Source organism: Salvelinus fontinalis, chromosome 2 (genome assembly GCF_029448725.1).
Source record: "Salvelinus fontinalis isolate EN_2023a chromosome 2, ASM2944872v1, whole genome shotgun sequence".
In the NCBI taxonomy this organism is placed as follows: Eukaryota; Metazoa; Chordata; class Actinopteri; order Salmoniformes; family Salmonidae; genus Salvelinus; species Salvelinus fontinalis.
This window is the reverse complement of record NC_074666.1, coordinates 71,993,642-72,017,215: the sequence shown is the minus strand read 5'-3', so window position 1 is coordinate 72,017,215 and position 23,574 is coordinate 71,993,642. Positions and strand designations below refer to the sequence as shown.

General features: G+C 43.1%; 1 protein-coding gene across 1 annotated transcript in view; it reads left to right on the top strand.

Moving 5' to 3' along the window:
- Positions 1 to 703: 703 nt before the first annotated feature.
- The window catches only part of LOC129824892 (myosin-binding protein C, fast-type-like), a 32,417-nt gene continuing 9,546 nt past the window's right edge, over positions 704 to 23,574 (top strand). The window contains exons 1-28 of the mRNA XM_055884445.1: positions 704 to 778; positions 2,571 to 2,589; positions 3,038 to 3,073; positions 3,202 to 3,207; positions 8,678 to 8,698; positions 10,146 to 10,166; positions 10,516 to 10,530; positions 11,224 to 11,298; positions 11,450 to 11,598; positions 11,781 to 11,898; positions 12,135 to 12,183; positions 15,049 to 15,105; positions 15,194 to 15,366; positions 15,589 to 15,721; positions 16,010 to 16,134; positions 17,438 to 17,543; positions 17,696 to 17,856; positions 18,012 to 18,177; positions 18,501 to 18,607; positions 18,712 to 18,741; positions 18,863 to 19,002; positions 19,195 to 19,354; positions 19,628 to 19,732; positions 19,989 to 20,177; positions 20,320 to 20,454; positions 20,621 to 20,788; positions 20,908 to 20,996; positions 21,244 to 21,439. Of these exons, the coding sequence (XP_055740420.1) occupies positions 704 to 778; positions 2,571 to 2,589; positions 3,038 to 3,073; positions 3,202 to 3,207; positions 8,678 to 8,698; positions 10,146 to 10,166; positions 10,516 to 10,530; positions 11,224 to 11,298; positions 11,450 to 11,598; positions 11,781 to 11,898; positions 12,135 to 12,183; positions 15,049 to 15,105; positions 15,194 to 15,366; positions 15,589 to 15,721; positions 16,010 to 16,134; positions 17,438 to 17,543; positions 17,696 to 17,856; positions 18,012 to 18,177; positions 18,501 to 18,607; positions 18,712 to 18,741; positions 18,863 to 19,002; positions 19,195 to 19,354; positions 19,628 to 19,732; positions 19,989 to 20,177; positions 20,320 to 20,454; positions 20,621 to 20,788; positions 20,908 to 20,996; positions 21,244 to 21,439 (2,824 nt within the window). The remainder of the gene's footprint in view (positions 779 to 2,570; positions 2,590 to 3,037; positions 3,074 to 3,201; positions 3,208 to 8,677; positions 8,699 to 10,145; positions 10,167 to 10,515; positions 10,531 to 11,223; positions 11,299 to 11,449; positions 11,599 to 11,780; positions 11,899 to 12,134; positions 12,184 to 15,048; positions 15,106 to 15,193; positions 15,367 to 15,588; positions 15,722 to 16,009; positions 16,135 to 17,437; positions 17,544 to 17,695; positions 17,857 to 18,011; positions 18,178 to 18,500; positions 18,608 to 18,711; positions 18,742 to 18,862; positions 19,003 to 19,194; positions 19,355 to 19,627; positions 19,733 to 19,988; positions 20,178 to 20,319; positions 20,455 to 20,620; positions 20,789 to 20,907; positions 20,997 to 21,243; positions 21,440 to 23,574) is intronic.

Genomic DNA, 23,574 nt, shown 5'->3' with positions numbered 1-23,574 from the left:
TCCTGTGCTTCACAACAGCCACTCATCCTGTGTCCTTTAACAATGTCATGATGGGTGGTTAAACAAATGCTTTGTGCCAGCTTAGGACACAAGGCCTTGTCATCGGGGCTTACCGTCTCATGGCATGTGCTCAATGGTGCATAACACCCATCCCAGTCAACAATAGTGGACTGAGCAGCAAATGGAGCACCAGAACTTCACTGACCCACTTACCCATCTATGGACTGGGCCTGCTAAAAAAGGCACAGAACCTGGGCTAAAGAAGGCTTTTAATGCCCTGTGCATCAAAGACCCCCTGAGACATAAGACAGTGGGTGTTGCCAGGGATAAAACTAGATATGCTGAGAACGTTAAAATATTGCTGCCTGAAAAACAAACCTTTTCAAAAATAGACGTGTCAGCTGCTCAGTATGCCAACACTGAGAACACAGCCAGGGTCGTTCAGCACAACCAGAGTGTCAAGGCCAAGGCTGAAATCTCAGAATCGCAGTTCGGTATACTCATGGGACAATAGTTCTGAAAAGTCAGTTGTGATTGATCAGATGGAGATGGTTCGGGAGACTTGGTTGATGTTCTACATTCTGTGGTTGGGTAGTTTAATGGATTTAGCTGACTACAAATCCCAAGGCACTGAGACTATTTATGTTATCACTTTAACAGGTGCTCTGAACAAGGACACTGTCTGTACAAATTATAGCTTTGGATGGCAGATCCATGTGTCTGGCCAGAGTTTGAGCCAGAGATCATTACCGTTACTGTGTGGTTCTGTTTGTTTTCAGTAACTAAGTCTTAATCTCTACATTCATTAGGCACTCTTGTGGAGGTATTGTTTATCTCAGACATCAGTACTTTGATGGTCTTAAACCCTATCAAAATCATCTTAGTCTTGAGGCTGTGTTCTTTGATATTTTTCAGTCACATTATTCTTCATGATCCTTGACTTTGGCGATGTCATTTACAAAATAGCCTCCAACACTCTACTCAGCAAATTGGATGCAGTCTATCACAGTGCCATCCGTTTTGTCACCAAAGCCCCATATACTATCCACCACTGCGACCTGTATGCTCTCGTTGGCTGGCCCTCGCTTCATATTCGTTGCCAAACCCACTGGCTCCAGGTCATCTATAAGTCGTTGCTAGGTAAAGCCCTGCCTTATCTCAGCTCACTAGTCACCATAGCAGCACCCACCGGTAGCACGCGCTCCAGCAGGTATATCTTACTGGTCACCCCCAAAGCCAATTCCTCCTTTGGCCGCCTTTCCTTCCAGTTCTCTGCTGCCAATGACTGGAACGAACTGCAAAAATCACTGAAGCTGGAGTCTTATTTCTCCCTCACCAGCTTTAAGCACCAGCTGTCAGAGCAGCTCACAGATCACTGCACCTGTACATAGCCCATCTGTAAATAGCCCATCCAACTACCGCATCCCCATACTGTTATTTATTTTATTTATTTTGCTCCTTTGCAACCCAGTATCTCTACTTGCACACTCATCTTCTGCACATCTATCACTCCAGTGTTTAATTGCTATATTGTAATTATTTCGCCACTATGGCCTATTTATTGCCTTGCCTCCCTTATCCTACCTCATTTGCACACACTGTATATAGACTTTTTCTATTGTATTATTGACTGTATGGTTGTTTATTCCATGTGTAACTCTCAAAATGATCTTCTCTTTAAAACTTCCCATCTCTATCAAGAATATACACACAGTAGCCACTGTTTCTATAGCATGTTGATGTTTATTGGGATGAATCTTGTCCTGGAGGCATAATTGAGTGATTTCCACTAGATGGGCCATATACTCTTTCTATTGTATTATTGACTGTATGTTTGTTTATTCCATGTGTAACTCTGTGTTGTTGTTTGTGTCGCACTGTTTTGCTTTATCTTGGCCAGGTTGCAGTTGTAAATGAGAACTTGTTCTCAACTAGCCTACCTATCAAAAATCAAAATTATCTTCTCTTTAAAACTTCCCATCTCTATCAAGAATATACACACAGTAGCCACTGTTTCTATAGCATGTTGATGTTTATTGGGATGAATCTTGTCCTGGAGGCATAATTGAGGGATTTCCACTAGATGGGCCAGCTGCAAAGTCAAAATTATCTATATATTGTAAAAAATAAATGTAAGGTTAGAGTTAGGCATAAGGTTAGCAGTGTGGTTAAGGTTAGGGTTAATTATTTTATGATTTTGTGGCTGTGCCAGCTAGTGACTACATGGCAGAGCTGCCTACAGTACATGAGTCATCCCAATGAATGCCAACCTTTTTTTCTATATACAGTGTACAGTGGGGCAAAAAAATATTTAGCCAGCCACCAATTGTGCAAGTTCTCCCACTTAAAAATAAATGTGCAAATAAATGGATTAAAAATCCTACAATGTGATTTTCTGTATTTTTTTTCTCATTTTGTCTGTCATAGTTGAAGTGTACCTATGATGAAAATTACAGGCCTCTCTCATCTTTTTAAGTGGGAGAACTTGCACAATTGGTGGCTGACTAAATACGTTTTTGCCCCACTGTACTTACTTTGACTCCAATTCCAATACTCTTTCTTTGCCAGAGGCAGAGCCTGAAGAAATTGGTAAGAACTGCACAAAGCAAGGTTGAGTGAATGTGCTACTCCTCTGTGGTTACATTAAAATATGTATTTGATTATCGTATGAACTTATATGTTTACGTACCGGTATAATACCATTAATGTATCAACATTCTGAATTTACGCTACAGTGCTGTGTGCAGGCGTGGATTATGCATATCTAGACTTCTACATAATACATGTGCATTCAAATAATTTGTGAATTTTTGTATGTATGCATGTTTGCACAGTGTGAAGTCAAATATTGATCATTCACAGTGGTGATTATTTTATATTATCTTAACTATATTGTACGTTTAATGGTCCATGATGTTTTCGAGATGGTATGGTTGGGATTGAACCTTTGCTCTCTTTACAGAACCTCTACATACAACTGATGAAAACATATGTCACTTAGTTATTCATTATTGTATATGTTTGTCTTTAATTGTAGCGGCCAAGACAGATAAGGCTGCAGCAGCACCTGCTGGTGAGTTCACTCATAACAAATGGATGACAAATACTTATACATGAAATACTTCAATGAATGGTTAGGCCTATACCATAATCAATGTCTGATTACATTTCACCTTTTTTTTCTCTTTTTGTTTTTTACAGATAAGGGTGGGTGAGAACAGGGCATGTGTGTGTTAACCTGTGTCCCTTTGTGTGTGTTTGTGTTAGTCAGTAGGGTATAACCATCCCCTCATCATTCCAATGTAATGTCGGTTAACTGTTTTCCCTCACTCAGCGAAGCCAGCGGAGGATCATGGTAAGGCCTCTAAGACCAATCACAGAAGTAGCTTTCTGTGGGGATGAGACTGAGAGTGGCCATGCATGATTCTCATCACGCACCATGACAGTGTTGATCAGATAGAACGCCAATACACTTAACTTAGGCTTCACACGTTTATATTCATGCCTATCACAATATCCCACCGGTTTATGCCTGACAAAGCAGACTATATTCATTTAAATTATATATTAGTCATTATTCTTCTGGTTCTTACTGGGGTTTTTATTACCTGAGATAACAGGTCACCAATCAGTTGGTATGAACTACCTATGTTAAGGTTGAGGTGATGTTTGTTATGTGGGTTATTTTGGCAAGCACTGGAGTGTGTGTTTCCGGGTGCGTGTGTGTATCTGGGTGTGCATGGGGTGTGTGTGTGGTGTGGTCTGTGTGTGTGTGTGTGTTTATTATTATTTATTTTGTGTGTGTGTACGCTGTAAAAAAAAAAATGTTGGTTCAACGTACATTTGTAAACAACCAGCTGCAATTGGATTGTGAGTTTGCTCAACCAAAAAACATTTGTATGTTGATTCAACATATTTTTTGTTACAGTGTATACATACATGCATATGTGGAGGATTGTTCAGGAAACGTTTCAGATGTGTATTTCCTTGTACTTAGTGTGCGAGTTTCTGTGAGTGTCTGCTACTGCAGTATACCACCTTTATTACACACTTACTCGACACTGATATCCTCTCGTTTTAGTGGCTGAGGCCCAGCCTGCTGAAGAGGGCTAGAGCTATTCTGTCTGATGTGTCATTTGTGTATGTATTGTATGTGGATGTGTGCAGGTATAGGCTTTTGTCCGTGTTGTGTTTGTGACTGTTTTTGTACGTCTGTGTGTGGTGTGTGTGTGACTGTGTGTACATAATGCTAGCTCCAATACGGACTTAAGTCCTGTACCTCCTACTGAAATCCATTTGTGTGTATTAACAGAGGCCCAGCCTGCTATAGAGGGGAAAAGTTTTTGTGGCTGAATGTATTACTTAAATATGTGTATGCAGCACGAGTACATAGGTTGGGTGTGTGTACACGGTAAGTTTGCATATATTGTGAGTATGCTGTATGTGTACACCGTGCATCATGTCAGCTCTATTCAACAATGAAGTCCAGTCGTCCTCCCTGATAGCCCTGTTTATCTTTACTGACAGACGCCGAACCTGCTGTAGAGGGTAAGAGCTGTTCTGGCTTAATATGGTCCTTCAAAGTATAACACACACAGCATTAAGTTGAAGTTAGTGTGTTATCTACGGTTCATCAGAGAGATGGTGGAGGCATTTGCTTGTGGGTATACGAGTAGTTTGTGTGTGTTAAGAGAATTATGTTCTCAATGTTCATAAACTGAACTTCCATTAAACTACTCGGTCTGTTACCAAGAATTTGTAAGGTTCTTGTTGAAATGAAACAGACAGAGGCCAGTCTACAATAGTCAGAATGTTTATTTACGAGAGCTCTGCTTATCATTTCCTGTACATTGGTTTATATACCTCTCATTTCATCATAAATGTCCCTCCTCCTCTCAGAGACAATGACAATATAGTTCACAAGTCTTCTCCTACATTGCCTGCCACCTGTTATACAATCTACTACATGCCCAAGGTTTCTCCCCTCCCTGGGTGGGGACAGAATGTCCTGTAAGGAACACAGTAGTACAGCTTGTCTGTCGATCGCTCCTCTTATCATTTGTTTCACACTTGCACCCTGCTTCCATACTAAAAAGGAACAAAAAGTCTAAAACTACACACATCAGATTATAGTTTTATGATTCTAATAAATTTCATACAATTATATGGTTTCAGGGTGGAATATTTTTAGTCATTACCATTAAGCATATAATTCCCTTATCAGTGTAAGAGTGTATAAGTACATGTAGGATCTTAATTTGAGCCAGATTGCTACAGCAGGAAAATAATCCTGCAGTAACTGGAAATGTGAATTATTATGTTGATTATAATTCATGGATATTTTTTGTAGGGATACATTTTACGCTTGATGTTTTAAAGTGGAAATTACAAACTTTAGAAGCCTTTTTAAACCTTGAATACACTACAAGTTTGCATTTCCTGCTTTGCAGGAAAATTCTGATCAACAAAAGAGTGGTCAAATTAAGAACCTACATCTGTATGCATACTGCATTGATGCTAGCTTTGGTACAGACTCAGATCATTTGGTACAGTCTAGTTCATTTCACTGAAATTCTGTCATTGTATTGACAGTGGTCGAACCTGTTACGGAGGGTAAGAGCTTTTCTGGCTAAATGTGTTAGTTCCGTCTGTGTACCCTATGTGTTTGTGGATGTGTATGTGTGAGTTCATATTACATCATGTAAGGCAGCTCTGCTCGACATTTAAGTCCGGTTCCTTAAACCCTCTTATTTATATTGGGTAAGAGCTTTTCTGGCTGAATGTGATACTTACGTGGGTGTATGCAATGTATGAAGATAGCATTCTGTATGAACAGGTGTGTTTGTGTGTGTGTGTGTGTGTGTGTGTGTGTGTGTGTGTGTGTGTGTGTGTGTGTGTGTGTGTGTGTGTGTGTGTGTGTGTGTGTGTGTGTGTGTGTGTGTGTGTGTGTGTGTGTGTATGTAAATCATGCCATATTAACTAAGTAATTACTCAAGTTCCTCTTCTAAAATCCCTTCATTTTCTTGGCAGAAGACCGGTCTGCTATAGAGGGTAAGAGCTTTTCTGGCCTAAAATGTCACTTGTACGGAATGTGTGTACGTGTGTGTACGTGTGTGTGTGTGTATACGTGTGTGTGTGTGTAAATGCTTACAAGGTGCAATACTACTTATTCAGTTCATCCCCCAACACCAGCCTGCTGCAGAGGGTAAGTGCTTCTCTAGCTGAATGTGTTACTTGTATGTGTGTGCATACTGTTATGTGGAAGTGTACCTGTATGTGTGGATAAGGTGCATCATGCTAGCTTTACAAATGGATAAAACAGTTTTTCTAATTATACTCATGCTCAATTAATGCCCTGCCTAATATCTTATCATTTTCATTAGCAGATGGTGTTACAGATGGCAAGAGGTTTTCTGGCCTATTGCGTCACTTGTAAAAATGTGTATGTGATGTGTGTGTGTGTTTGTGTGCAGGACCGGCTTTAGCCTGTTGGGGGCCCTGTGCGAGATTTGGTTGGCTAACAAAATCAATGGGGGTTGAGACCCCGACTGAGTTTAGGGGGGGGGCGGCCTGAGGCCGTATGTGACCGCTATTGACGCTTATGCCTGGAGCCGGCTCTGTTTGTGCGTACAAGTTGCATCATGCTAACAGTAAAATCATATAATTTTAATTAACAGAGGCTCAGCCTGCTCCAAAGGATAAGCTTTTCTGTCTGGATGTGTTACTTGTACAGAGTGGGTGTGCAATATGCAACATGCTAGCATTACTAGTCATGTTAGTGAATGTGTGTGTGTGTGTGCCTACCAAGTGTACCTGTGTGATTGTATGTATGAGTGTCTGGCGCATCATGCTAGCATTAAGTTATTTCACCCCCTGCCTAATATATTATCATTTTCTGTTATAGATGGCCTAACATGTCACTTGTACAGAGTGTGTGTGTGTGTTTGTCTTTTTAAAATGCGTGCCTCATGCTTAACAACTCATGTTAGTTAAATGTATCCCCTAAATCCTCATGATCTTTTCTTAACAGAGGCCCAGCCTGCTACTGAGGCTAAGATGTTTTCTGGTCTAACATGTCACTTGTGCATAATGTGTGTGGGAGAGTGTGTGCGTTTGTGCGTGTGTGTTTGTCTGTGTACATACAAGGTGCAACATGCTAGCATAATCACTGTGTTATTTCAATCTGCTAAAATATTGTATTATCAGAGGCCCAGCCTGCAACATTAACACAGGCCCAGCCTGCAACATTAACACAGGCCCAGCCTGCAACATTAACACAGGCCCAGCCTGCAACATTAACACAGGCCCAGCCTGCAACATTAACACAGGCCCAGCCTGCAACATTAACACAGGCCCAGCCTGCAACATTAACACAGGTCCAGCCTGCAACATTAACACAGGCCCAGCCACAACAGAGGGTAAGAGCTTTTCAGTCAATGTGTTAAGCCTTAATTTACACCCTACGATGTATGCAACTACAATAAGCTAGGCAAAATGGCAATCCTCTATAGTTGCGGAGCTAAAATATGCATTGCTTGTGTTTCTTGGCCCAAGCAAGTCTCTTCTTCTTATTGGTGTCATTTAGTAGTGGTTTCTTTGCAGCAATTCGACCATGAAGGCCTGATTCACGCAGTCTCATCTGAACAGTTGATGTTGAGATGTGTCTGTTACTTGAATTCTGTGAATCATTTATTTGGGCCGTAATCTGAGGTGCATTTAACTCTAATGAACTTATCCTCTGCAGCAGAGGTAACTCTGGGTCTTCCTTTCCTGTGGCAGTCCTCATGAGTGCCAATTTTATCAAAGCGCTTGATGGTTTTTGCAACTCTTCTTGAAATGTTCTGCATTGACTGACCTTCATGTCTTAAAGTAATGATGGACTGTCATTTCTCTTTGCTTATTTGCGCTGTTCTTGCCATAATATGGAGTTGGTATTTTGCCAAATATGATTATCTTCTGTATACCACCCCTACCTTGTCACAACACAACTGATTGGCTCAAACGCATTAGGAAGGAAAAAAATTCCACAAATGTATTTTTAACAATTTAAATGCATTCCAGGTGAATATCAAATGAATCTGGTTGAGAGAATGCCAAGAGTGTGCAAAGCTGTCATCAAGGCAAAGGGTGGATACTTTGAACAATCTGAAATATAATATATCACTTTTTTGGTTACTACATGATTCCATCAGTGCTATTTCATAGTTTTGATGTCGTCACTATTATTCCGCAATTTAGAAAATAGTAAAAATAAAGAAAAGCCCTTGAATGAGTAGGTGTGTCCAAACTTTTGACTGCAACTGTATATATTAGCATTCTCCTCATACTTAACCATAAAACCTTTTACTTTCTTTTATCAGAGGTGAAACACCCTGAAACAAGGAAGGGCACTGTAACAAAAAGGATTGTAGTGCAGTGACTGTATGAATGCACAAATGTATCAAAGCATTCTGTGTGTGTGTGTGTGTTTGTATGAACCAGCATGTATGCCAGTGTCATCATGGGTAAGCCTGTGTATTTTTGTATGTCTTGTTTTTATGATCTAGTATTTCATATATCCACAACTTTTTTCTCCAGTCACAGACTCCATACACAGGGACAGTATATTTGGTTGTTGTTTAACCCTTCGCTGTCCGCAGTACTAATGTCTATGTACCAATTGTTTCTTTTCATTCAGAGGGAAGTGAGTGCAGAGATGGTAAGGAAAGGAAACAATGCACAACTCCCCTTCTGTGTTTGTGTGTTCGTATGCTTCCCTGCTTCCTGTCAATCACCTGTTTAACGTGCATGTCTGTCAGTCTCAGTCACGGCACGGTGTGTCGGTGACCTGAGTGTCCGTCACGGTGGACTGACAAACGGAGACTACTGAATCCTGGGATTGCTCTGGCGAAGGCCTTCATAGTCTGACTGTAGCAGTACAGACCATTGTAGATGGCAGTCAGTAATGGAAAAGATCCTGCAGGCCTATTTTATGGGTTTATGGACACTGTATCATTTATGTAGAGGTCTTTAGGAATCATCTGTTGAGGAGTTAGACGCAGAGAATCAGTCTGACAGATAGTTGTTGTGATATCAGCGCCGACTGATACTAATTACTAAAGATCAGCGGTGAGTTTCCCAAAAACATAAAGATCATATTGGCAAAATGGCATAAAATCATCATTTTTCTATTTCTTATGAATGGACTTAAGATGATCTTTAGTGATAAATATGATATTCATGTTTTTGGGAAAGTCACCTCTGATCTGTTGAGATTAGACATTACATGATACAGTATCATGGTTTCGCCAAAGCATCCAAGTGAAGGAATTGTATTAAACATCAAATGACCTTGACTTGAAATTGATGCGGAGTGAAAAAGTAATCTAAATTACAAATGACAAAATGATATATACTGTATATATTTACTCTGGGTATATATCGTGACCTGTGTGTATGTGTGCACTTACTAAGGTAATGGTTTAATAGAAGGATAAGTTGATGATAAGTTTTGCTGTTTTGTTGAGTTAGTTCAAATACTGTTCCTGCACAATACCATATCCCTTATCATTAATCACTGTATTGCAAAAGATGTTGATATGAAATATCAAGGTATTATCTGTTCCTCAAGTGTTACAGTAATAATGAATGAAGTGATATTTACCTACAGTAATATTTCCCATAATACGCATTATCCCCCAAAATGATCTTACTGAAGAACTGTTATGGTTTTGATGGTTGCCGGTTCTGCTGTTCCATTTGAGGTGTTTATCGCTGCACTCCCAACCTCTCACAGTTTCAAACCGCAGCGAGTTTCCAATGTGAGAGTGAAATGGTGTAAAGAGCTGAAGGAAAAGTGTCCCTTGGGTGCTGGTCCAGGATCAGTTTGACCTATTCACATTCTTACTGAAATTATTTAAATCACACTAGGGAACTGAGCCTGGATCTATGCACAGGGGTCACTTGATTCCAATCAAATTAACTGAGCCCATAAAAGCAGAGAGAGGGGCATAGGCGGTGTGACTCTGAGTTTATGGAGGTGCATGACCTCACTTGATTCCTGACCCTTGTTCCATTCTCTCGACAACCTTTTCACCCAATCGATTGGTCAATCGATATGGCTTTTTACCTGCTTCTCTATGCTTATAAACTCTCTTTTTCCATAGAGCTCTTGTCAGATTCAGAAGGTGAGAGAACAAATAAATTGTGTTCCGTTAGCACAGCTAATAATTCCCCTAAATTCTCAATAATAATAATAGTAATGATGAGTACAGTGTCACCAACTGGTTTGAATTTGACGACTGAGGAAATAACTCATTAACCGTCTAGTTTTTACCTCCATTTTGAAAAGAAAGGAAATGTTCATCCAAGGTAGGAAGGGAAGAGAGAGGCGTTAAGTGTGTGTGAGAGAGAGCACCTGCAGGTCAGGTTTTCATAGCTGCTCAGTAAACGCTCATCTTTCAGATTACAGTAAAGATACTGCAGCTAATGTGTTCCCCCGCTGTGTTTCTCTCTCTCTCTTTCTCCCTGATACAGAATTGCCCGATGATGGTAAGACAAACAAATACTTAAGCTTGTATTTGTCTATCTGCTGACACAAAACAATGCAATCCTTTTTTTGAAAAGGAGGGAGCACGCAAAGGAACATGAGCAGGCAGTCATGCTTTGATAATATCACAACATTAAAGAGCTATATTTACTTTTGTCAAAGTGGGAGAAGACTCGTGGAAAGGGATGGATAAACACGTCTTCAGATGTGTTTTTAGTTCCTTGTTGGTTCCCAGGTGGCCTTACCTTACTGCTGTTAGAGGCCCTCTTCTGGTGTTGACTAGACGCTTGGATACTGACCCTCAGTTAAATACTAGACTGATGTCATGTGACATGATTTCTCATGATCATCCATTAGAATAGTGGAGACATTTCAGGGAGTGGAAACACATGCCGCAGCACTTTTCTCTGTCTTTGAGAAAAGCTGTTGCTAAATGTGGATACAAGAAGTCTCAATAAGTCACAGGGTGAACAAAGACGAGCTTTACCTCTGACCTTTTGATCTTACTGCCTAGTAGACAAAATATCAATAAATGAATGGTATTTATAAACAAAGGTTAGGTGCTTTGGTCTAATGTTTGGTTTTCTGTCTCTACTTGTCTGTTCACTGATGTTGTTGTGTCTATGATGTCTGATGAGCAGTCATCAATGACCTTATTCTAACCCCTGACCTCTATGACCTCTCCCTACTTCTAGAGACTGTCCCAGGGGGGCAGTCCGAGCTGACCGGACTATTTGTGGAGAGGCCAGAGAGCACGACAGTAATCAAAGGTGAGACCCCTGCCCCTTCCCCCTCTCTGACACACTGTAGCACTCTGAAGTTTGGATTAACACTCACATATGGATCATGGATAAGAACCCTAAAAACACCATTATCCAGAGGTCAGAATTTCTGATTGCTGATGTAAATTGTGGGTGGCAGGGAAGAACGTCACCTTTGTGGCTAAAGTGGACTCATCTGACCTGCTGAGGAAGCCCAACATGAAATGGCTGAAAGGGAAGTGGCTGGACCTGGGCAGCAAGGCTGGCAAGCACGTGCAGTTTAAAGAGGCCTATGACAGGAACTCCAAGGTGTGTGTGTGTGTGTCACTGTTTTCACATTCTCTCAAATCTGCACAAGTGAAAGTCTACTGTACATCTGTGTTACACTTTTGTGTGTGTATGTGTACCGTGTGTGTGTGTGTGTGTGTACTGTGTGTGTGTGTGTATATATTGTAAGGGTGTATGTCTTTCTCTCTCACTATCTCAACCAGGTCTACACATATGAGATGAGCATCATCAAAGTAGTGGAAGGAGACGCAGGTGGCTACCGCTGTGAGGTCACCTCCAAAGACAAGTGTGACAGCTGTACATTTGAAGTCACAGTGGAAGGTGGGTCCATTCCAGGCCATCATCAGCCATTTAGTAATGTATCTGTCACTTAACCTGTGGTCAGTGAGTTTGTCAGTAAGTCATTCAATATTTGATACAGAATGTATAATGATAAAGCAGGTAGTGTATATGTGTTTCAGTGTCAGTACTCAGTCCATTATTCATCCTGATTTTTCAACTGTCTGTCAGTTAGTCCAGTGTTCCTCTCACCGTTCCCTCCCTCTGCCATGTTTCAGCCGTACAAGAGGAGCAGCCCGCCAACATCCTGGATGCCTTCAAGCGATCGTGAGTGTCACTGTCAGGGTGGTTCCATTCAATATATCATCTGTCTTTCTCTCCCACCTCACATATGTTGGTTATTCTATCTTTGCCTCCGGGCATCTGTCCCACTCTGTGAGTATATCTTCCCCTGACTGTCTTTCTGGCTCCCATATCTGTGTTTGTAGGTGTCTTTGGTATATCTGTGTCATTTTTTTTATTTTTTTTTATTTTTTTTATTTTACCGTTATTTTACCAGGTAAGTTGACTGAGAACACGTTCTCATTTGCAGCAACGACCTGGGGAATAGTTACAGGGGAGAGGAGGGGGATGAATGAGCCAATTGTAAACTGGGGATTATTAGGTGACCATGATGGTTTGAGGGTCAGATTGGGAATTTAGCCAGGACACCGGGGTTAACACCCCTACTCTTACGATAAGTGCCATGGGATCTTTAATGACCTCAGAGAGTCAGGACACCCGTTTAACGTCCCATCCGAAAGACGGCACCCTACACAGGGCAGTGTCCCCAATCACTGCCCTGGGGCATTGGGATATTTTTTAGACCAGAGGAAAGAGTGCCACCTACTGGCCCTCGAACACCACTTCCAGCAGCATCTGGTCTCCCATCCAGGGACTGACCAGGACCAACCCTGCTTAGCTTCAGAAGCAAGCCAGCAGTGGTATGCAGGGTGGTATGCTGCTGTCATTCACGTTGTCTGTGTGCATTTTGGCTTCACTGTATGTCTGTCATTGTACTATACATCTGCCTTTTCTTTATGTCTTTATCTGTGCATTCATGTCTATTTGTGTCTCTTTGACTTACTGGTGTGTCTCTTTGACTTACTGGTGTGTCTCTGTTAGTTACTGGTGTGTCTCTGTGACTTACTGGTGTGTCTCTGTGACTTACTGGTGTGTCTCTGTGACTTACTGGTGTGTCTCTTTGACTTACTGGTGTGTTTCTGTGACTTACTGGTGTGTCTCTGTGACTTACTGGTGTGTCTCTGTGACTTACTGGTGTGTCTCTGTGACTTACTGGTGTGTCTCTGTGACTTACTGGTGTGTCTCTGTGACTTACTGGTGTGTCTCTCTGACTTACTAATGTGTCTCTATGACTTACTTATGTGTCTCTGTGACTAACCTGTATGTTTGTTTGTGTGTTTTTATGTTTCAGTTGTACATTGTGTCCGTATGTTTCTATTTCTGTGTCTGTTCACTATGTATATCCCTGTATGTCTGTATGTCTGTATCTCTGTATTCGTGTGTCTTCTCTTCCCTGTCTCCGAAGACTTGTGTTTCAATATGTGTGCAGCAGCTCTGTTTCTCACTGTGAAGCTGTAGAAAATCCCTCTGTGTTGGTTGGCATAGTGCTGCCGCCAGTCAGTTCACTCTAGTTACTGCTTCAAATATGATTTCCTCTCCTAATCAAACAAAAAGACAAAAAGCAAGGGTAAGAAAGGAAACACAACGTGCAAAGGACCATTTCAGATTGTGTTTTTGTGTTTATTTTGTGAATTTTGGTATGAAGAAAAGAAAAAGAGAATGAAAAAATGTGAACAAATAGATGCGTTACAAGCGTGAATTAAAGTGTGAAAACCCAAGATGCCAAAAAACCTTCAACACCCCAAAGGGAGCTGGATGGGTTAGTGTTGACCTTGCCACAGTATGTGGCGGTCTTTGCGTTCCAACTCCCACTGTCAGTAAGTATGGAGAATCCAGTCATTGCGATTCATCCGTGTGTACCCCCATCTTCCTCCTCAGCGATTCCGTGTCTGGCCTTGCTGCCTCTCTGTTATAAGGCAGCCTTGTCCTAAGCTTATTCCAGAACCTGAATCCATTGTGTGTGTTCAGAATATATTATTTGGGATTTCCTTCCGTGTGCTTCCATATTCCCACCTTTGGAATTCTTCATCTGTCCATTGTGTGTGTTCAGATCTAAAATAGCCCGTGCTTCCCCTCATGTGTTCTTTGTCATGTGAGGCTATTTCTGGTACTGTACGTCTGTCTGAGTGTGACCCATTGACAAGGCCTCAAGTGGAACTAGTGTATATTTCCCATGGATTACATTCATTAGAGATGCAATCATGAGGTGTCATATGTGTGGATCTTTATTGATAGTGTAAGAAAAGCTCTGTGTGGGTGTGTATCAGCAGTACCTGTGCGTGTACATTTACACAGTATTTACCTTGTATATATGTGTCAATGTACAGCCTTGTACATGTACAGTGTATCTGTGTTTGGGGTACATACAGTAACAAATAGAGGTCAATACTGAATGTTTGTGTGTGTGTACACTAGTATGCTGTTTTTTATGTCCCATTGAATTTAGGCGGGCAAAGTGTCAGTATGCGCCTTATTGATTCCCAATATGCTCTATATGCTCACTCATTACCATCCTGTTTTGTGTTATCAGAGGCATAAAAGGCGCCAAAAAAGGGTAAGACATGGCTACAGACACTGTGCGATACTGTGCAACCACAGTGTACTGTCTGTATATTTGTGTGTATATGGGAATTCCGTCCCTGTTGTTATAACGTTTATATCAATACTGTATTGTTGATGTGTCTTTACGTCAGGGAAAGTGAATGTGGGTGTGGATGTTTGTTTGTGTGTGTTCGTCTTAGCAGAGTACAGTGTAGTACCATCTACTGTATGTCCAGTACCATTCGTTCACTACCATATTTTTTGTAAACAAACAATGATTCACTACTATAGCATTGAAATAGCACAGATATTCATTTTTGATTGATCTTATGTAAAACCTTAATATACAACAAGTATATTTGTATGTACAGTATACTGTATGTTATGTTTGAAATGACCGACTCCTCTAACCTGACCTAACACTGTAGGAAACCTAATTCTCCCACTCGTACCCTTTCTTGTCCCCAGGGGAGATGCAGGAGAGGATGCAGGTGACCTGGACTTCAGTGCCCTCCTCAAAAAAAGGTAGGAGTGGAGTTAACTCCATTATGAGCAATCACACATACTCACACTCTCACGCACACAATCAATCTCCTCTCCCCCTCTCTTTCAGGGAAAAAAAGGCGAGGGACGAGCCCAAAGAGGATGTGGATGTGTGGGAGATCCTGAAGGATGCTAAGCCATGTGACTATGAGAAGATTGCCTTTGACTACGGCATCACAGACCTCAGGGGCCTGCTCAAGAGACTGAAGAAGATGAAGAAGGTGGAACCCAAGAAGAGTGACGGTGAGGGGAGAGAAAGGGGGGGGGGGATACTGGAGGAGGAAGTAAGCAAGCTGTGGGCATTTCTACTTGAGAGTGTTTGGGACAGGGAATGCTTTATTATAGTGAATGCCTGATGGGCTCTGAAAGGGAGGTAGTCTGGTGTAGTTTTGCTTGGGTTATTCTGGTTGTTGTGTCTGGTGTGTAAAGGCTGGAGACATAACAGTGGTACTTTCCCTCCCTCAGCCTTCCTGAAGAAGCTAGAGCAATGTTACTCTGTGGACAAGGGCAAGAGGACCCAGATGCATGTTGAGCTCCATGACCCCAACGCTCAGGTCAAATGGCTGAAGAACGGAGTGGAGATCAAACCCTCTGCCAAGTGAGACTGGCTGCTTTGTGTGTGTGTGTGTGTGTGTGTGTGTGTGTGTGTGTGTGTGTGTGTGTGTGTGTGTGTGTGTGTGTGTGCGTGCGTGCGTGCGTGCGTGCGTGCGTGCGTGCGTGCGTGCGTGCGTGCGTGATTGTCAGTATATTTGACAATATGAGCGTGTGAGTCATTCATTTGTCGATGAGTTGAGTTAGCGACACTCGGTCACTAGTGTCTTTGTCTGTCCTCTCTGTTTTCTGCCAGTGTCTCTCTCTGCCCCTGTCTGTCTGTCTGTCATGTCAGGTATGTGTTTGAGTGCGTAGGCAACAAACGGACACTCACCATCAACAAGTGCAACCTGTCTGACGATGCAGCCTATGAGTGTGTGGTGGGAGAGGAGAAGAGCTTCACTGAAGTCTTTGTCAAAGGTAAACACTCATCTTTCCATAGGATGTTTGAGGGGAGGGAGTTGTTCCCTGCTTAGTTCAGTGTCTTTGAGTGTGTAGGGCAGTCAACATTTACTGTGTATGCAGTACATGTCTCAATGTTTATATGTATGTGTGTATTAATGTCTATGAACAGTAAGTTTGCACAACGTTGTCATCCTGTATTTGTTGTCCAGTTTGTAGCGTGTCTAATGCGTGTTCTGTGTGTCTCGTTGATTTTGGGTAGAGGGGCAAAGATGCATTTGCTCCTTAATCATCACGTGCTTTGCTCTGTCTCTGTGCCCATTCATTTCATCCTGTTTTTGCATTTATCAGACCCTACAGCAACGGGTAAGCTTTCACCACACAGACGCCATTCCAGTGCGACAACCACAGTCTACTGTATGTTGTTGTGTCTATTTAGACGTCCCTATTGTTTCTGTCAGTGTTTATATCAATTCCGTCCGTGTTGATGTATCTAAAGTGAGAGAAAGTGTATTTGTGTTTAGCGGATGGTAGCTAGTGGAAGCTAGCTTAGCATCGATCGCACAGTTCAGTCACCTTCTGGAGACCTGAAGTACTGTCTCCCCCCCAAAAACAACATCCAGGGCTTTTGCGGTATAGCACTTTTGGCGGAAACTTCTGAGTACGTTGTTGTGTTGTTGTTGTGAGCATGGTACTGTATGGGAGCCCACAGCGGACGGGTTCATGTTACAGTGGTGCCGTGACTCAGATCCCAGAGTTGATGTCTATCATCTGCTGAGGTTGCTGCGGAAAAGGAGGAGGTCAGAGGGAGGTGGATGTAGAGGACGGCAGCTAACGGATGCTAGCTTAGCATCACACATTGACACAGTGATGATGATTGTCACCTTCCCGGAGACCTGAGGTACTGTCTCCCCCGTACCACAACAGCTCAGTTCTCTGTTTCTATAGCAGTATTAACGGAGACTATGGAGGACATTGTGTTGTTGTGAAACATGGTATCGAATCCTGGTGCGGACTGGTACATGTTAGGTGTTCGTGTCTTTGTGTTAGCACAGTATACAGTTCTGTGCCATGAAATCTTCAGCTTCATCATTCTTCCATTTCTTCCTCCTTATTCTTCTGCTTACTTTGTTGTTGAGTGATCAAGTCTTTGTTGGTGAGTTTTCCTGTGTGTGTGTGTGTGTGTGTGTGTGTGTGTGTGTGTGTGTGTGTGTGTGTGTGTGTGTGTGTGTGTGTGTGTGTGTGTGTGTGTAACTTCCCCATGGTGTGTGTATGAGGTGTATGAGTTGTGTTGACGTTGACGTTCTGTGTCTATCCACAGAGCCCCCGGTCACCATCACCAAGCTGCTGGACGATGTGCATGTAGTGGTGGGAGAGAAGGTGGAGTTTGAGTGTGAGGTGTCAGAGGAAGGAGCCAATGTCAAATGGTGAGGGACTCATACTAATACCCTTTTTAATCAAATGACTAAGTAACTAAATCAATCAATCTCTGTTACAGCTGTGGCATTTGTGTGTGTATGTGTCTCTCACCGCTGTTAAACGCTATTTCTATGTCTGTGTGTGTCTCACCCGTGCTCAGGATGAAAGATGGAGTTGAGCTGACCAAGGATGGGAAGTACAGGATAAAGAAGGATGGGAAGAAACACACTCTGATCATCAATGAAGCAACCATAGAGGACATCGGAATGTACTATGTTTACACTAACGGGGGAGAATCCAAAGGAGAACTGGAAGTGGAAGGTACCACTTCCAGATATCATACAGTACACTAAATAAGGAAATGTTTAATTAACTGTCTGAAATGTTAAACTGTCTGAAATTAAAAGTCTGAAATGCTGTCCCTTTCTGTTTTCTCTTTCTCTCTCCTTTCCTTCATCTCTACCCCTGGTGCTCAGCCAAGGAGCTGGAGGTTCTGCAGAGTATAGCTGACCTGTCGGTGAAAGCGTGTGAACAGGCCATGTTCAAGTGTGAGGTGTCTGATGAGAAGGTGGTGGGCAAGTGGTTCAAGGACGGTGTGGAGGTCAAACCCGGCAACCGCATCAAGATGTCACACATCGGAAGGTATGGCATCACATTGCTGGGGCCTTGGGGAGGGGGTCCTCATTGAGTTGCAGTAACTTCAGACAGGCCTGAACATCCTCAAATTCTCCTTCTCCATGGGACCTTGTCAGTACAGTACATATTCTCACTAGCTAGACCCACCTATGGCAGGTGTTTTACCATGGCAACACTGGTCATGCAGAGAGAGAGCTTTCCCATGCGTTTTTTTACTTGATATTGCATAATGAAGCATGTTGCCAGGGTAACTGTGCTTTGCATAATTGTGGGTCACTGCAAGTGTCTGTTGTCTCCTTGGTAACGTTGGGTTGCCGTTGGTTCTCCAGGATCCACAAGCTGACGATTGATGACGTGAAGCCGCAGGACGAAGGAAACTACACCTTTGTCCCTGAAGGATACGCACTCTCCCTCTCCGCTAAACTCAACTTCATTGGTGAGTGAGAAAGAGAGAGAGACTCCTAAGTTTTACTGAGTACAATGAAGCAGAGCATGCATTTTAAATGATACTGATTCATGTGTTTTCCCTGTTAATCTCAGAAATCAAGATCGAATATGTTCCACGCCAAGGTAGGTGTGGCTATTGTCATCTATCATCCGTTGGCATTACCTATTTATTACAGTGTATTTAATACTGTGATAATCACCCAGGACCACCTGTCCCTCTCTGACATTCCTCTGCCTCTCACAGACCCTCCCAAAATCCACCTGGACACCAGTAGCACGGGCAGCAAGAACACCATTGTTGTGGTGGCTGGCAACAAGCTCCGCCTTGATGTGGAGATCACAGGAGAGCCTGTCCCCACTGTGTGCTGGATGAAAGGAGATACTGTGAGGATCTAGTCCTTCTGTTACTTCCTCCTCACACACACATCAAACCCCTGCCCCAGCATGCCTCTCTAAGGAAGGCAGGGTGTCACTCACATTAACCAACCATTAGGCCATCCAGGTTATACCCAGTAGTTGAGTCACCAGACAGTGTCAGTCCAGTTGTCTAAGTGCCCTCCCTGTTCCTGTCTCTAGGTGATATCGGAGGCGGAGGGCAGAGTGAGGGTGGAGACCAGGACCACTCTGAGCAGCTTTGTCATTGAGGGGGCGGAGAGGCCAGACGAAGGCCAGTACTCCATCATAGTGACCAACCCAGCCGGAGAGGACAGGGCTGAGCTCACCGTCAAGATTGTTGGTCAGTGGTCCTTCTCTCTCTCTCCTTTCTCTTTCCAGTCTTCTACTCTCCTCTCTACACTCCTCCCCTCTTTCCCCCACATCTCCCCGCTCTCTCCCTTTTCTCTCTCTGTGTCTTGTTCTCCCCTCTTATGCAATATATATGTAAACAGATATTTAAAAACAATTCACTAAGAGAGATTCAACAATAGATGTGACATTAAGTTAGAACCCATTCTGAGCTGGTGAGAACACCTCTATGTTCTGTCCTGACTGTTCTCCCTGTCCACTCCAGATGTGCCTAACCCTCCAGAGAACGTCAGATGTATGGGAGTTGGCGAGGACACAGCCACCATTACATGGGATCCCCCCAAATTTGACGGGGGTGCGCCCATCAAAGGTGCACCTTCCCTATTTTTACATCTATCTGTTGAGCTATCAGACTCTCTTTCCTCTGGGTTAACAGGCATCTTTTAACCTCTCTCATTACATTGGTAAGATCTAATGATGTCTCTCTGTGAAGATGTCGCTCTGTGAAGATGTCTCTCTGTGATGACGTCGCTTTGTGATGATGTAATGTCGCTCTGTGAGGATGTCACTGTGATAATGTCGGTCTGTAATGATGTAATGTCGCTCTGTGATGACATCACTCGCAGGCTACCTGATGGAGAGGAAGAAGCAGGGTTCCTCCAGGTGGACCAAGCTGAACTTTGAGGTGTTTGAGTCAACCACATACGAGGCTAAGAAGATGATTGAGGGTGTTTTTTATGAGATGAGAGTGTTTGCTGTCAACGGGATCGGGATCTCCCAGCCCAGCGGCAACTCAAAGCCCTTCATGCCAATAGGTGGGTAGACACTTATTACTAGAGCAGTGGAGAGAAGCCTTTCAATCTCCTGATACTCTACTTATACAGCTTACCTCGTTCTTCCTCTCCTCTTAACTATTCTCTCTCTCTCTCTCTCGCTCTCTCTTTCTCTCTCTCTCAGCCCCTACCAGTGAGCCCACTCGTCTGACGGTGGAGGATGTGACAGACAGCACCTGTGCCCTGAAGTGGCGTCCTCCAGAGAGGGTTGGAGCAGGGGGCGTTGACGGGTACATAATCGAGTGGTGCAAAGAAGGAGGTGAAGGAGGATTTGGGGATTGTTCAATAACATTATTATTCCTTCTAATTCACTATTCGCTCCCATAGAATTCCTCTATAGAATTCCTATAAAACCCTACAGATGAACCATCTCATTTCCAAGTGGATGACAATGAATACTCTTCTGCTATTGGTCCATCCCTCAGAGGATAACTGGGTGGCAGCCAATAAGGAGCCAGTGGACAAGAACACGTACCGTGTGAAGGGGCTGCCAACAGGAGAGAAGCTCTTGTTCAGAGTGGTGGCTATGAACATCGCTGGACGCAGCCCCCCCTGCACCATGAAACAGTCTGTCACCATCAGAGAGATCATGGGTCAGACTCACACGCATGCATGGATGCACACGCACACACTTCTCCATAGACCTCTGACACACACGGTATACACATTACTTCTGTGTTGACATTCCTCTCTGTCTCCCTCCATGTCTCAGAGTACCCAAAGATCCGCCTGCCTCGCCAGCTAAGAACCAAGTTCATCAGGAAAGTGGGAGAGAAGATCAACCTGGTCATCCCCTTCCAGGTCTGAGAACACCTAGCACCACACAGTAGTAACCTTCCCCAGGCTAGAGACAGGGCTGACTTCATGTTAGCTGGGTCTCAGTGTGTGGTAAGAAGAGCAATCATTGTCCTGTAATGCAAAAACGAACCAATCAGAAAATGGGTGTTTAGGGTGTTCCTCCTGCACTTCTCCTGTAGCAGCATCTCACTCTTTAATTCAGTAAATGTCATTTTCATTCACTGACCATATCACCCCTGTCTTTCCCCAGGGGAAGCCTCGCCCCGTGGTCAACTGGTTGAAAGACGGTGAGCCCCTGGAGAATAAGTCGGTGGGCATCCGCACCAGTGACTTTGACACCATCCTGTTCATCCGCTCGGCAGAAAGGGACCACTCTGGGACGTACACCCTGTCTGTCCAGATAGACAACATGCAGGACAAGGCTGACATACACATCCAGATCGTAGGTCAGTCACTGGCACCAACATCATTAGGGGCTCTGGTCAAAAGTAGTCCACTATATAGGTAAAAGGGTTTCCATTTGGGATGGAGGACATATGTACAGTGGCAAGAAAAAATATGTGAACCCTTTGGATGTATCTGGATTTCTGCATAAGTTGGTCATAACATTAGATCTGATCTTCATCTAAGTCACAACAATAGACAAACACAAAGTATTGTATTTTTCTTGTCTATGTTGAGTACATCATTTAAACATTCGCAGTGTAGGTTGGAAAAGGTATGTGAACCCCTAGGCTAATGACTTCTCCAAAAGCTAATTGGTGTCAGGAGTCAGCTTACCTGGAATACAATCATTGAGATGAGATTGGAGATGTTGGTAAGAACTGGCCTGCCCTATACAAAACATTAACAAAATGTGAGTTTGCTATTCACAAGAAGCATTGCCTGATGTGAACCATGCCTTGAACAAAAGAGATCTCAGAAGACCCAAGATTAAGAATTGTTGACTTGCATAAAGCTGGAAAGGGTTACAAAAGTAGCTCTAAAAGACTTGATGTTCATCAGTCCATGGTAAGACAAATTGTCTATAAATGGAGAAAATTCATCACTGTTGCTACTCTCCCTGGGAGTGGCCGTCCTGCAAAGATGACTGCAAGAGCACAGCGCAGAATGCTCAATGAGGTTAAGAAGAATCCTAGAGTGTCAGCTAAAGACTTACAGAAATCTCTGGAACATGCTAACATCTCTGTTGACGAGTCTACGATACGTAAAACACTGTTCATGGGAGGACACCACAGAAGAAGCAACTGCTGTCCAAAAAAAACATTGCTGCACGTCTGAAGTTCGCAAAAGAGCATCTGGATGTTCCACAGCGCTACTGGCAAAATATTCTGTGGACAGATGAAACTAAAGTTGAGTTGTTTGGAAGGAACACACAACACTATGTGTGGATAAAAAAGGCACAGCACACCAACATCAAAACCTCATCCCAACGGTAAAGTATGGTGAAGGGAGCATCATGGGTTGGAGCTGCTTTGCTGCCTCAGGGCCTGGACAGCTTGCAATCATCGACGGAAAAATGAATTCCCAAGTTTATCAAGACATTTTGCAGGAGAATGTAAGGCTATCTATCCGCCAATTGAAGCTCAACAGAAGTTGGGGGATGCCACAGGACAACGACCCAAAACACAGAAGTAAATTGACAACAGAATGGCTTCAACAGAAGAAAATACGTCTTCTGGAGTCAGAGTCCTGACCTCAACTCGATTGAGATGCTGTGGCATGACCTCAAGAGAGCGGTTCACACCAGACATCCCAAGAATATTGTTGAACTGAAACAGTTTGGTAAAGAGGAATGGTCCAAAATTTCTCCTGACAGTTGTGCAGGTCTGATCCGCAACTACAGAAAACGTTTGTTTGAGGTTATTGCTGCCAAAGGAGCGTCAACCAGTTATCAAATCCAAGGGTTCACATACTTTTCCCACCCTGCACTGTGAATGTTTACACGGTGTGTTCAATAAAGACATGAAAATGAATAATTGTTGGTGTGTTATTAGTTTAAGCAAACTGTGTTTGTCTGATGTTGTGACTTAGATGAAAATCAGATCAAATTTTATGACCAATTTAAGCAGAAGTCCAGGTAATTCCAAAGGATTCACATACTTTTTCTTGCCACTGTAAATGTATGTCCCCGCTCACCCTTCAGTCACTATACCTAGTGTGTTTTACGATTTATTACAGTCAAATATGGAGCCACCATGATGCAATGACTTAAATCTAGGATGACACCCCAGAGTTTAATGTGATGATAATTCCTCATTTAATCCTCAGAGGGGATCTAAGACTCCAAAGTAGGGAGGGAATCATCAAAGAGGCTGATTCCTCTCTTCCTGTTTTCTTAATCTTTCCCTCCTGCCCTGACTGCCACCGTACCGTCGCTTTGCTCCCTCCCTCCCCTCTTTCCCTCCTTCCTGCTCCTTTTAGCACCCGTGTGAGGGTCAGGGTGCTGTATGGCTGGGTGGGTGGATTATGCAGTGGGGTTCCATTGGATTTATTGGTGTGTAGACTGGGATTAGGGTGGGATTAGGGGCCTTTGTCTCCTTTCCCCTGCTGGGAGGTGAGCTAATGAGAGGGCCCAGCC